Source organism: Prionailurus bengalensis, chromosome A2 (assembly GCF_016509475.1).
Source record: "Prionailurus bengalensis isolate Pbe53 chromosome A2, Fcat_Pben_1.1_paternal_pri, whole genome shotgun sequence".
In the NCBI taxonomy this organism is placed as follows: Eukaryota; Metazoa; Chordata; class Mammalia; order Carnivora; family Felidae; genus Prionailurus; species Prionailurus bengalensis.
In genome coordinates, this window is record NC_057348.1 from 31,669,685 (window position 1) to 31,684,633 (window position 14,949).

At 42.3% G+C, this 14,949-nt stretch overlaps 1 protein-coding gene across 5 annotated transcripts in view; it reads left to right on the plus strand.

Annotated features, from left to right (window-relative positions):
• ATXN7 (ataxin 7) overlaps nucleotides 1-14,949 on the plus strand; it is a 142,547-nt gene that overhangs the window by 105,029 nt on the left and 22,569 nt on the right. For 4 of the 5 annotated variants that reach the window (XM_043587861.1, XM_043587857.1, XM_043587858.1 and 1 more), the window contains one exon: nucleotides 14,538-14,790. In XM_043587861.1, coding sequence (XP_043443796.1) covers nucleotides 14,538-14,790 — 253 coding nt within the window. Of the gene's footprint in view, nucleotides 1-1,358; nucleotides 1,890-14,537; nucleotides 14,791-14,949 lie in introns of those variants that run through there. The other variant, XM_043587860.1, reaches the window with a different exon arrangement.

Consider the following 14,949-nt stretch of genomic DNA (forward strand, 5'->3'; position numbering starts at 1 on the left):
CTGCCTGGGATTCTCTCTCTCTCTCCCCGCCTCTCTGCCCCTCCCTGTGCTTGCTCTCTCACAAAATAAATAAAATAAATTGAAAAAAAAAAAAAAAAGGTTTGTTGCAATTCACCCTAGTTTTCACCAGGATTATAGAAAGATTTGACTATCAGAACTCGTGGATTGGCTGGGTTGTGTAATGGTATTTTTTCCCCACAAAAGCGCACATTAGAAAGGCACATATTTGTGCTGGGAGAAGAGCGAGGACTCTGGGGTCTGGCCTGATAGGTGCAGTGATGTGGAACGGAGTCTTCGTCTGAGAAAAGGCCCCTTATCTGTTTTGTCCTGTGACCAATGACATCAAGGAGATTCCTCAGCTGCCCCTTGGGAAGGGTGGGTGGGTGCAGACCTGTTGCAATCAAGTAGGATAGCAATGGAGTTTTTTCTTCTAGCTTAAGAAGACCTTCAGTGAATTAATCTAAACTTATTTTTGCTAAGTAATTTTGAAAGATGTTTTCATCCTGTGCTTGATCTGCTGATACCCCTTACCTGGTGTCCTCCTGGAGTCTTTTAAAGACCACTATAGCTTTGCATTGTGTGAATGTGATTATAAGAAGCCTGGTGGGGGGTGGGGGGGGTGGGAAGTAGGTTTGAGAGAACCCTCTGGATCTTAATATTGTTGCCATGGTCAGGATCTGATTGCTTGCCATAAAAATAAAGCAGTGTGGCTATTACTCTTTTGTTTTAGAATAAATTTAGAATTTGTGTCTGCTCTAATAGAAACCATTTCCTACGCCTCACAACTCTTTCCCACCCCTTCCAGGCCAAATCTTTTCCACACATGTAATTCATGACTTCTTGCCAGATATTCTCTATGGGGTGATGGGATTCTGTAGAGGAATTTCCCCCCTCCTTTTGACATTTAAAAGTGTTCATTCTGAACTATCAGACATCTGAGTCTATTTATGTGTGCAGCCTTTATCATCATAAAACTCAGATCAGTTGGCCATTTTTTCCATGTCTATTTGACAGTAAGATTTGGGGATTGAGAGTAGGAGAATAGTTTTATGGGGAGTATAATAGGGCTGACATAGAGAAACAGACCAGAAAGACACTGTTTATAAAGAGTCATTAGGGAGACAAGTTTTTGGATTAAAAGTATGAAAGGTCCTAGCTTTAGTCAGTCATCTAATGATTGAGCACCAGGCTTCAGACAGTCAGGTGTATATTGTTCTGAAATAAGATGTATTTTACAAATATGCATAGAAAATTGGTTAAAATTTTTGTTACTAGATTTAAGAAAGGAAAGTAGATTTCAGAGTGACAAATTTTAGTTATTTTTAAGTATAGATCACGGGGAAATGAAATGTCGAAAAAGACTGCGACTCTTTGTAGAAATGCATTGACTTTAAAACTTTCCAGTTTATCGAGGCTTAAAATGTAGGCTGTATGATGAATCATATAAATTTTTCAATATACCTGGAAGCAGCAGTGTCCATTTTAAAGGTATTCAGAAAAATCAGGGTGTGAGTAAATTCACATTTTAGGAGGTTAAATTTATAAATTCCATCTTCCCCCGTTTGGGCAAGTTGCCTTTCAAATAGAAGGATTAATTTACACCAGCCAGGACGCCTTGTATGACCATATTAGTTGAAATTAGACTCCACCCCTTGTTTTCTGTTGATCTGCCAGGACCTTTGTAATTCAAGTGCTTTTTACAGTAGTAGCAAATGTTACATAAGACCAAACATGGAGCATATTTGGAGTTGGTGGGCAGACCCAAGTCATGATGCAAGCTTGCAGTAGCAAGTGTGCAATGAAGCACAACCAGATTATGTGAATGGAAGGTGACAAGAAGCCTCTCCAGAACAGCCCTTCCTCCGCACGAGGGCTGAAAGCTCCACTGGGTAAGTTTTCCGAGGCAGTTTTCAGAGGCTGGGCTTGGCCCGGGGCCCAGTTGGGGATGAGCTTGAGGGAGGTGGGTTAGGTCTTTGCTAACATTACATGGAAGCAAGCAGAGCGGGAGGAGTTCGCGCAGGCCTCTTTCCTCCTGGCGTTTGGCCTCCCCTGCCAGCAGGCCCTGGGCTGTCTGTTGCTGGAGTGGCAGAGGGAGTGAGCTCTGCAGAGCTGGTGGGTCCGAGCGGGTAATCACAACAAGGGGGATTAGCTGCTGCAAGCCGTCCGCAGGAGCCATTCTGAAATGTCATTTGAGTGATCTGGACAAAGTTCAAACGCAGACAGGAGTCTAGTTTGTTATTAACTCCAACAAAATGCTGAGGTTTGCACCACACGGTTCCCGTATCTCAAAACAGGGAAAGCATTAGTTACGCCGCTCTCTAAAAATGGAGGAACGTTGTAACACGCTTTAACTGTTTGTTTTTTATCTCACTTGTGGTAAGTGAGGTTTTATGACAAGCAGTTCATAGTGTTTCCTGTCGAATGTGTTTGAAAGCTGTTTGGTCAGATACTTCAAATCCATAGCAAAGGTTCCAGCAGAACACTGTGTCAAGAGGAAGAACAACTTCAAGATACAAACAGTAGCCCTGGAAAGTCATTCAGTTACTTAAATTGAGTGTATAAAAATTTAATTACAGACTGACTGCCAGAAAGGACGACTTTTTTCAGTTGTGTTATCAAGGTAGCCGGTACAGCCAAGCTGATTGTTTTGGGCTCTGTTGGGAGGCTCTTCTCCAAGTTACCCTGTCTCGTGCTTCTGTCGGTAAGCAGGGAGTGAGTTGACAGTTGAGTTCTTTACTTTTCACTGGATTCACATTTCATGGCTTCTGCAGTAATGAGCTTGACCAGATAGTTTTAATTGAGGTTAAAATTTACCAGTTTGAAGGACTGTAAACAGATCTTAAACCTTTAACCAAATTGCTGTTAATTCCTTAGAATTTATCTTTTTTAAACTCTCTTTTGTCAGGCAGTTTTGGTTTTGCTCTTTGTAGTTTCGTTTTTGAATATTGTTTTTTTTTTGTTTTTTTGGTTTTTTTTGAATATTGCTTTTGATGTTCATTAGTTGACAGCCCCAGCCTATAGGTGGGGCAGATACTCTGTTTCTCTTTTTGGGGAGCATTGCGGGCAGGGGTGGGGGTAGGGGGGAACAAACCTATGCTACAAACTCATTGAAAACATTGGCATTGTTAGGTAATGAATCATCCGTTCCTTATTAAACAGGGTGCTTAATGAAGGAGGCATTTTTTTTTTTAATTTTTTTTTTCAACGTTTATTTATTTTTTGGGACAGAGAGAGACAGAGCATGAACGGGCGAGGGGCAGAGAGAGAGGGAGACACAGAATCGGAAACAGGCTCCAGGCTCTGAGCCATCAGCCCAGAGCCCGACGCAGGGCTCGAACTCACGGACCGCGAGATCATGACCTGGCTGAAGTCGGACGCTTAACCGACTGCACCACCCAGGCGCCCCTGAAGGAGGCATTTTGGACTGCGTTCTGAGTTTGAGGTTTTTGGTGTTCCTGTGTTCACTGTCTCCTTCCCTCCCCCATCCAAAATAAAGTGAAATTAAAAGGATACCAAATTAGCAGGGACTAGCGATAAGAATGTGACTTCCACTCGATGCAGCACTTTGCAGCAGATGATGCCATCATTCCTTTGCACCTTGGACTTGCTACTCTTTTTTGGCCTGGGAAGACCATGTTCCCTGTGGGGGTTCCTGCACAGCAGTTTTCATTTTTAAAAACACACCAAACAAAAACAATGAAAAAGAGAACTCGAATTAGAGTTTTACCGGTTTCCTTTAATTCTGTCTTTCCTACGTGTGTGTGAGTGTGTGTGTAAAATTTGGATTGCAGTGGTAAAGACATCCTTTTTTTTTTTTTTTAATTCCTTTGTGCATTTTGACGTAGCTTTGTATCTTTCATTTGGGTAAAACTGTGACCAAGGCCCAAAATGTGACTAGAGAGAAGTTTGTGGAAGGACTGAGTATATTGATGCCTGAACCACACATGCTCTATAACAAATTTTGGGAGATTAAACTCCTAATGTTAGATCACTGAACTTTAGGATGCTTCATTCCCTAACCAGTGGAGGATTAAATCAGAAGTAACTAGAGACTGGTTGATTTTTGGTTTTGGCTCTTTTTTCTTTTCACATGCCGATACCGGAGAAACACAAACATTTCAAGTCATTGATGGAGTGGGAGGGAGACGGGAATGAATTCGGCGACAGTGTTGTGCACATCGCTTGGTGAGATCATGTTTGTTTCAGGCAGGGTGGTTGCTTGCTGTACTCTGCCAGCATCCTTTGGGTAACACTGTGCTTCCTGAGCACAGCAGAGAGAGGACCTTAGGGCTGTTAGCAAAGTAGAAGTGTCAGCCAGCATGCCATTCGTTGCATGATAGCCCATAGTCAGAAATGGTGGCAGAAAATTAGAGTTTGGTGGCTGTGTTTCGCTCAAAGTAGAAGCTGCCTTTTCCCCCAAGGTGCTTTCACTGAAAACATCTTTGTGTGCCTGTTTGAGATCATGATGATAACCCGCAGTTCAGAGTCTGTACCTTGAACAGGGTTGCGAGAGCATAGGAAGGGCCCCATTAAGGAAATGAACTGATCATTCCGACCATTCACTCTTCCTTAAAACAAGCTTTCTTATGACGGTGATTATGAAGAAATGATGCTTCACACTCATGACCAAGGTGATCTCTGGTGTACCTTCAGCACCTCTTCTTTTTTCTCTATCATTTCCTCTACTTTAATAAAAAAACTTGGATTTTTAAAAAGCCATTTTAGCAGTGTTTGCAAAAGCCACAAGTTAAGATGGCAGGGGAGGAGGACCCCCAGATATTCAGTAAGTTTTTCATATTTCTCACTTTAAAGCAAAGTACGGAAAGAACAGTCCCCACGGGAAGAATTCCTGGCAAGAGGATTATTTGAAGTTGCCATATTTCTGCTCCCTTCTTAGCAACATTATTTACAATCCATTCACGCCTGTCCCTTCCCCCACTGGAGTCGGAGTCGTTCTCCCTTGTAATCTGCCCTTTGTGATCTGTTCTCTTTCATGCCGCTAGTGTGAATGGGGATGCTGCAGGGCGCACCCTGCCCAGAGACGTGGAAGTGCCAGGAGACCCGGAATACTTTTCGTGGGGCTTTTATTTTCATCATAAAGCACTGGCTTGGAGAGCTTGATAATTTGATTATAGACCTTTGGTGAAAAGTTGTTTCAAGTAGCCCAAGTGCTGTAAATGACTCTCTTTTCTGCACTTTCCCCTTATGTTTTAATTTAAAAGCACCTCTGCATTAGGGGGAGGAGAAATGCATTTGGCAGAAGTCGCAGTTGGAGACTAATTTGTTAGGGCAGCCAGTGTTGAAATCATCCTTTTCAATTAAATCTCTCTAGTGGAAATGATGCTGAGTGCTTTGTGGTAAAGTTTTTCTTCCTCACTGTTTTTCATTGCTGTTTGTAACCCACCTAAGCATGCTTTTTGAGGCTGCCTCCCAGCTCCAATTTTGGCTAATTGTCCTTTGAGGCACTGCCTGTCAGAGGTCAGTTTGGGATTCCCCAACGTGAGATTTGAATGTTACAGAGACAGTCTTTGTCCATTGGGTGTTTTTTAGCATTAGACTTCACCAGGCTCTCTCTGGAGTAGTCTAATCAAGTGTCCAGGGACCCTAAAGAAGTTGGATCAAAGAAAAAGCAGATCTGGATTAAAGAGAAACTGTGAGGACAGGGAGTAGGGTAGGAACACGTTTGCTGGTCAGACACACACGGGTGCCTTTACATAAGAAGAAGGAAGTTTACAGGGAGAAGCTGATAGTGGAAGTAGTGAGCACATCATTAATGCTTCATGTCCATGGTGTGAATTTACATGGTATGCCAGTTTTGTTTTGTTTTTATAATTATTAGGAAAAAAACAGAAGTACTTTGTCAAACCAAAGTCACGGCTTCACAGAAATTGCTGAGGGTAATGCTAAATTAGTTATGCCTAGTCAGTCACTGAATTTTGAAGAATATATTAAGTAAATAATAGTCTAGGTAAGGTGCAGAAACGACGAAAGATCTGGAATGGGATTCAGCTTTGAAGCTTTTGGGATTCAAAAGTCTTAGGCAAAACACTGATGTGCAAAGTAGATGTGGAAGGAAGACGCTCTGAGAGTTGAAAAATGTGTATGTAGTCTTCCTTTATAGTTTCCTGACCTTAGATGTTTTTATAGGGGTCATCTTTAAGAAAGACCGCTAATGCCAGCTGACCCTTCAGGAGTTGTGTTGGCAGCCCGAAAGTGCACTTGTGACAGTTTGGGTTAATTGGGAGCTGGCAGTATAACATTGCAGTTATTTTTCAATCTGGATATCAAAATAAGCAATTTAATAAATTCTGTGAAGGGCCTGCTTAAATGAATGACCCTAACTTTCTAAACTGAACCTTTTGTTACATGCAGGGATTACTTGCTATGCCTGGCCAAATGATCCATACGCGTGCATTTAACGTTTTATAGCCATGTGTGAGCTTGATTATTTAAAACAAACAGACAAACCCCTTATTTTATTTATTTAAAAAAAAAATTTTTTTTTCAACGTTTATTTATTTTTGGGACAGAGAGAGACAGAGCATGAACGGGGGAGGGGCAGAGAGAGAGGGAGACACAGAATCGGAAACAGGCTCCAGGCTCTGAGCCATCAGCCCAGAGCCCGACGCGGGGCTCGAACTCACGGACCGCGAGATCGTGACCTGGCTGAAGTCGGACGCTTAACCGACTGCGCCACCCAGGCGCCCCACAAACCCCTTATTTTAAAGGGGGTAATTCTAGAGTATTAGTGGGATGGGACTGTCAAAGACCCCATGAAATCATACATTCCTTAAAGTGTGGATTGATATTTTTCATAAGGCCATTGCATACAGAGTACACACTCTTTTTAACCTTACCTGACCAAATCTGTCCAAAAGGGTGAGTTTCATTTAGAGAAAAGTTTGTGAGTTTTAGGAATCATTTCTTCAATAATCTGCCTAAAATTTCCACCTTTGGATCCATAAGCTGAATTTGAGACCTTCCCTTCATTCCATTCCATCACCTGCAGTTCCTCCTGGATATGACTCGTTTCCATCAGGAAAATGAACCAAATTTTTATTTTCAAAATAACGTTAGCTCAAATGAGCATTCCTTTTTTGGTTGGTGTGAATGTAATCATTTGTAAATGAATTCTAAAAGTTATTCCTCTGAGCTTTTATGAGAAGAGCTTGGATTGACACAGAAACTAAATATGTAGCTTCTACCTGTACTCCACGGGAGAAGATAAAGTGGGTTAGGTTTGTTTGTAAGTGATTTCTGCCTGCTTTGATAATCAGCATGCCTTTCTCACAGGAGCCTGTAATTGGCATTAGCTGAATTAACAGGGGACATGTGTCTTAGTGCCTGCTGTGTTCCCAGTGCCTGGTCTGTAGTCAGCCCTGAGCTGCGGGCTCTACAACTCTCCTTTAGCTAATCCCCAATAGCCCTGCCCTGCAGGATAGGTTTGACGACAGATGAAGAGGCTGCCAAGGTGGGTGGAATCAGGTTATTGCCCAGTGTTACCAGCTAGTAGGTTGCAGAGCACGGCTTTGAACCCGTCTGTCTCTGATTCCAAAGTTCTTGCTCTTTTAGGTAATCTATTTAAAAAGTACTTTTAATTTATGTATATTTTAATGTGTATTTATTTATCTTGTGAGAGAGAGCAAGAGCAAGTGGGGAAGGGGCAGAGAGAGAGAGAATTCCAAGCAGGCTCAGAGCTTGGTCTCACAAACTGTGAGACCATGATTTGAGCCAAAGTCAAGAGTCGGACCCTTAACCGAGTTGCCCCCCCCCCCCCCCGCAAAAGTATTTCTTTTTATTTAATTTGGATTCTGTTCAGCCTAGTTAATTACTTAGCTCACATCAACACTGTGCCTGACAGCTCTGATCCCTTACTGGAAAGGCAGCCATGACTGGCCAGAGACCAGAGAATGACCAGAAACATGCATTGTGTTGGGCCAGAGGGGGCCAGCCTAATCCTATAGAATAGGTATTCGCTGTTCTTAGTAAAACAGACCCATCTGGGAACTTTGTAAAATGATTCTTTTTAGCAAGAAAGACAGCCCTGACGGGTACTTTTCTACCAGAATTCACTCTGCAAACCATCTTTGATGGTTTAAAACCCTCCTGAGCAAAAAAAGAAAAAAGCTATCCTGGCTGACATGCATAGCTTATCTTTAGGATAGATAGCTTGCAAAAGGGAAAGATAAAATCTCAACAACAACCTGGGTTTCCCTTAAACAGATTCTGGATCCCCATCCTGAATTTACTAATACTCTGTCTCAATCTTGTGTGTTGAACCTTTGCAGTCTTTTGTGCTGGCAGTTAGCCTATTTTGCTAAGCCCTTGGGAAGATGGATGGGCTTCTTACTGATATATGCCCCAACCCTCACCTTTCCCTTTCCCTTTCCCTTTCCCTTTCCCTTTCCCTTTCCCTTTCCCTTTCCCTTTCCCTTTCCCTTTCCCTTTCCCTTCCCCTTCCCCCTTTCCCTTTCCCTTTCCCTTTCCCTTTCCCTTTCCCTTTCCCTTTCCCTTTCCCTTTCCCTTTCCCTTTCCCTTCTGCCTACCTTTGGACCATGTATTATGGCTTGCTAATAACACCACACAAGGACAGGTGGAATATAGTGTGGCCCAGCCTGGGTACGAGAGTCAGCCTGCCTGGGATTGCATCCCAGCTATGCCTTTTAACTAACTGGGTGGTGTTGGGCAACCAACATGAGTCCTTTAAAGCCTTAGTTTGCTCATATGGAAGAGGGGATCATAACAGTATCTGCTTTGTAGAAGGATGGTCAAAACTGAATGAGATAACGTCTGTAAGTTACACATTGTGGTGCCTGACACATGGTTTATGCCCAATAGACAGTGACAGCTGTTGTTAATGTTGTTGAAGGTGAGACTTCTAACCAGTCAGTTGTTTGAAATATAAAACATTAGTGAAAAGAGCCCTGAGCAAAAACAAGTTTGTGAAGTGGTCTTAATTGCTATGAGATGCTCTTGCCTGCTCTTACCTGATAACCATTGAGAATGGGATAGATTGATTCTGTGCTCACAAATGATAATACGCCTTTATCTTGGCATGTGTGAAGTTGAGGCTAGAACACCAAATGAAAATTTCCCCCCTTTTAAAGTATAATCAAGTAAATCATATTCATTATAGAAAAATTAACATACAGAAGTTTTTTTTTTTATTTTTTTTATGTTTATTTACTTTTGAGAGAAAGAGAGACAGAGCACAAGCAGGGAAGGGGCAGAGAGAGAGAGGGAGACACAGATTCCAAAGCAGGCTCCAGGCTCCCAGCTATCAACCTAGAGCCTGATGCGGGGCTCGAACTCACAAACCATGAGATCATGACCTGAGCTGAAGTTGAACACAACTGACTGAGCCACCCAGGCACCCCAACATACAGAAGTTTTTAAAAACAGACCCAGGGCACCTTGGTGGCTCAGTCGGTTAAGTGTCTAGCTCTTGATTTTGGCTCAGGTCATATCTCAGGGTCATGAGATTAAGCCCCTCGTGGAGCCTGCTTGGGACTCTCTCTCTGCCCCTCCCCTGCTTGCGCTTTCTTCTCTCAAAAAAAAAAAAAAATGTATACACACACACACACACACACACACACATACCCTAATCCCAGGGATAACTGCTTAAAATTTGATGTATTTCCTTGTAGATTTTTTTCAAGAATGAATTGTTTGAAGTTAAAATTTGCTTTGACAGCTTTTTAGGTTTGTGCCCTAACTTTTACACTTGTGCATCTGAATTATTTTTCGTTATTTTCAAAGCAATATTTATTTATGACTTAAGGAGATCTAATTATTTGCTTTGAACTCCTTTTTGGTTTGTACCTGGGTATCAACACGTACATATGTATATTTTTAAACCTCAGCGTGAATCCCAGATTGCAAGCTCAGTATTCTTGGTTGCTTTCCATTTTGGAAGACATAAAGACAGCTATCCTCTACCTTACCCTCCCCGATACCTGCTGCTCCCTTCAGTGCTATCACATGTTCAAGCCACAAGGGGGAAGAAAGTCCGACGCATCCATCTCTTACACACTTCACACAGTCTCTTTTTCTCTCCCTCTCTTCCACTTTTCACCTCTACCTCTTTCTTCACGTCTGTCTGCCCTGTTTACTCCAAACCCCCAGCGCCCCTCCCCCCTCCCCCCCAACAACACACACACTCACCCATGTCTGCCTCTCTGTGCTCTTTCCCTGTCTGTACTGTCTGTCTTTTGGGCTGCCTAACTATCTCTCCCTTTGCTAGAGCCATTCAAAGTACCTCTCTCATCCAGGGACAACAGAGTGTGCCTTCTCTGAGCTGGTGCCAGACCCTGTAGAGAGGAGTGGTTTGAAAACTCAACTTGGACTCCTCACCAAGCCACACTGCAGTTATGCTTAGCGCCTGGCCACCAGTTTGCCCACTTAATAAAAGGTCCCTAACCCTACCCATAACTTGCCCATTTCTCTTTTGATCTAGGAACAAACACTTTTTTTTTTTTAAGCTGGAAGCCCAGTTTAAAATCTTATGAAAAATAAAGGCCCACAGTGAAAGGATGGGGAGATTCCAACTGAGCTGTAATTAAATGTTTTTTCCTCTTTGCTTTCTCTCAGAGAGTAAGCCAGATGCCGCCCTTTCCAGAGAGTAAGTTACCAGACCATGATGTGAAGGAACAACTTTATTCAGCAGCATGACAAGGATTTGAGCTGGCACTTTTCAGCCAGAATCCGTTAACACACACGAGCACACACGTGCGTGTGCAACACACACACACACACACACACACACGCAAGTCTGTTTCAAGTTTTAATGAATGAAATTCATGTAATTGCCATTCTTAGTTTTTAAATGTCTTTTATTACTGAAGTAGAAAATATAAATGTTATCGATACACCAGCTGATTTTTAATGCTAGAAAGCTTTGATCCTTGATTTTTCTAGTGCAAAATCCCCAAAACAAGTGTTAATAGACTAGAAAAGAAGCATCAGCTGAAGAAAATGGCGGGAATGGACTATAATGGGAATAGAGAATTAAAAGGACAGACTTGAAGAAAGTTCTGCTGTCCTACAGCACACATTCCTAAGAAATTACTGCATTGTGCAACATTGTGTAATAGAATCCACATGAGACTCATTAGGGGAATGGGGTTACGGGCACAGCACTCAAAACTTCATTAGTGACTCACACAAAAAAGATAGGAACCTAGCAGAAACAGTAGCACAGTTTTCCATAGATTAAATGGTTAAAAATAGGTGAATACTAGAAAACGAGCCGACATTTGCTTCTGGAAGCAGGTGTTGGGAGAGCTGCAGCCTGTGAGTTACTCTGAAGTAGTGGATGGAGGTTATCTGAGATCAAGGGAAAGTTGTAGCACCAGTTGTGGGTGGGCGTGGCTCCTCACATCCACTGGGATGCATGGTGGGTGCTTGGGGGAGGGGTGTGTTTTGTGTATGCCCATGTGACTGGGTGCAACCAGGTGTCATTTTCTGCATTGGCGCAGTACTTTTTGCAGATGAAATCTTGTGAAAGCAGATGCAGTATTTCATTATGTTCAAATTGTGCCTTAGTATATCAGTGGCTTCAGAATAGATTTACTTTCTGAAAATAAGCTTTACGAGCAAAACTGTATTTCATTAGATTGAGAATCTTATTTATATCACTTGATATCAAGAGAAAATACTTTTCAAATATTTTAAAATCACATTTACTCTAAGACAATTGCTTGAGAATTCTGATCCCCAGAGGATAGTAAAAGGGGTGTACTTCATAAAAGTAAGTTTTAGTTGAGAGTTTTCTCCCTGTTCATACCACAAACATGGTATTATTCTTCCTGCAGCACACACTTGTCCTCCGTGAGAAACAGGATGATTTCTGTGGGTGACCATGGAAGAATATTTTAATATTTGTTTGAATGTATATAGAAAAAGTACATAACAAGCTCATCAGACCTACTGTTTCATAGATACTGTTGTTTGGAGAAATAATTCCCGGTTGAGGGTAGTACCCTGCGTCACATTGGGTGATATGAGAATGGATTGGAGGGTAGGTTCAGGCTGCCCCTGGCAGAGGGACACCACTGCTGATTAAGGGGCAGGGGACAGGACCTCTGATCATCCTGAAATCCTATACAAGAATTGTCCTGTCCAAAATACCAGTGATGCCCCCAGAGAGAGACTGGTTAATGGCTGAGGAGGAGGAGAGAACAGTAGAGCTGATAATTTAAATAAAGATGTTAAGTAAAAAATACTATTTTATGTGGCTTTGGTAAGAATGATGGAAATAATTTGCAGTTGATGGAATTCCGGAAAGCAGTAGTTGAGGACAGGTAGCAGCAGTGAGCTTTATTTAATAGACCCTGATAGAAAGCACCATGTGCCAGGCAGTGTTCTCATTGCCCTACAAGTGTTAACTTACTCACCCGTGGCTAATGGTTCTGGAGCATTAGCCTAGTATAAGGCTGCTCTCAACCTTGACTGCACAGTGGAATCACACAGGGGCACTTATAAGAGCCTGCATACCCAGACCACACCCCAAACCAGTTAAATCAGAATCTCTGTGGGTGGGACTCAGGCATCAGTATTTTTTAAGCTCATAGGTTATGCCACTGCGTAGCCAGGGTTGAGAACTACTGGTCCACGGCTGTTTGAAATCACTCCTCCTCACAAGACAAGCTGCACCGATGGTGCACATGTTAAGCGAAGGTCTGCTCCATGCCAGGTCTCACAGAGGCAGAGATGACCCAGACAGGAAGTTTCACCATCCAAGGAAGGCAGCAGAACTGGAAACAGATTTTTACGGTCCTGCCTGACAAGTGCTGGTGCTTTGGAAGGATATTCAGATAGTGTTTGGGGATCACAGAGGGGAGAGAAACTAAATTAGAAAAGAAGAAAAAAAAACAAAACCTCAGATGCCAAATTTGGCAAGTTACTAAACTTGTTATTTTAGTATTCCTTTCCACGCACACAGCTTTCACAGAGTAAAAAAAAAAAAACACACACACACACACACAAAAAAGCAACAGGCGCTTATAATCACTGTCAATTTAGGGGTGCCTGGGTGGCTCAGTTAGTTGACTGTCTGACTCTTGGTTTCAGTTCAGGTCATGATCTTATGGCTCATGGGTTTGAGCCCTGCATTGGGCTCCTCGCTTACAATCCAGAGCTTTCTTGGGATTCTGTCTCTCACCTCTCTCTGCTCTCCCCCCGCTTGGACTCCCTCTGTCAAAATAAATACATAAACCTAAAAAAAAAAAATCACTATCATTTTAGCCATCCTAACTTGCTTGTGGCCTTTGTGCGGTCTGGTTGGACAATTGGAATTTTGTCTGTAGATCAGCATTATAATTTTGTCCTGTTGTGGAAGGTTCTTAAATACCTCATAAAGCATTGTTGAACTAATGGCCTTCTGGGAATAAGTCATCTCAGCTTCCCAGAGAGCCTCAGGACTGGTTTAAAAAAAAAAGGCTTTAGAAATAAACCGTTTGTGCGGTGCTCATAGTCACTGATTCCAGTTTGCTTAATTTTTTAAATACTCATATAGCTTCTGTGAAGTGGTAAGTAAATGTTGGATCACGTACATTTTAAAACTTAAAGCTAAGCCGTGTGTCATTTTATTTTAATTTAATTTAATTTATTTATTTTGCCACGTGTCATTTTAAATCACAAGTTTAATCGAAGGCAGTCATCACAAGGTACTTAAGTAGATAAAGTTCCTAAATAATTGACTTGTTTCCAATAGTGCCATTCCTCAGCAGCTCTCAATTTATTTAGTATGGATTGCTTTATGACCAGAAAACCTGATTCTCCAGTGGGTAGACTTATTTTCAGGTAAACCTGTGTAGTCTGTACTTAACTATGAATTACTTCCGGGTTTAAAAAACCAGCGTAGCTCCTCGTGGCATTTTTGTCTTCTGCCTTTGGCATCTTAGCAGTGTGAACCAGAGCTATGCCATCTGTACCCAAGCGAGATTATTACAAAAGAGAGAGTAAAGTGATTCACTGGAAGATTTCAGCACAGGTTCAGAGGATGATAAAATAACCCTAGAAACATTCTTATTTGGCGTCACATGCTAGTGGGTAGTGCAGAAAAAAAATTAAGGTACAACTCGTTTTTTGACATTTGCGATTCAAAAAATTGGAAGGATGCTATGCTAGAAAGGAAGGAAGGAATCGGTGTGGTGTCAGTTCGTATAGCTGCATGGATGAACGAATAATTTGCCTCTCTCACTCCTTGTTGGAGCAAGTGAGGTTCATTTCTAGTATACAAAACCAAATATTCTCAGGTTTAGAATGGCTCTTTAATTTCCTAATGGCTATCTGCGTATGATAAACCGCTTTATGCTGAGATGTTTCCGAAGCAGAAGGACCAGTTCCTAGAATCCTAAATAAGTCTGTGAGGCCTAGATAAGCCGTTTCTGAAAGCTGCTGAGTGAAATATATTTTCACTTAGTGACGCATATTTGAACCTAAATGTGTTGATTTCAGGGGACTCTTCCAGGATTCCACTGGAGACTTGCCTGAAACAGTGTCTTTTTTTTTTTTTTTCCTGTTTTTCTTTTCAGAAAGAAGACACAGCTCGTCCAGCAAGCCTTCTTGGGCCGCTCCTCCCACTTCAGTATTTCCCTTCTTCCCTTCTCTGTCCAAAAGCAAAGGAGGCAGCGGAAGTGGAAGCAACCGTTCTTCCAGTGGCGGTGTTCTAGGCGCATCCTCATTAAGTTCCAAGTTGCTGAAATCACCCAAAGAGAAATTGCACCTCAGGGGGAACACCAGGCCAATGCATCCCATTCAGCAAAGTAGAGCCCCCCATGGTAGAATGTGAGTATGGCCCAGAGGGTTCTTCGAGCTTCCCTGCCTGTTGTGGAACTGTGCACACCAGTAGCACCTGAAAGTGTTGTGAATCATGGGAAAGAGCTCCTGCTTTGGGGAAAGTCAAGTGTATGTTGTTTCCTTTTGTTTCCCTGTCGTATTTTGGGA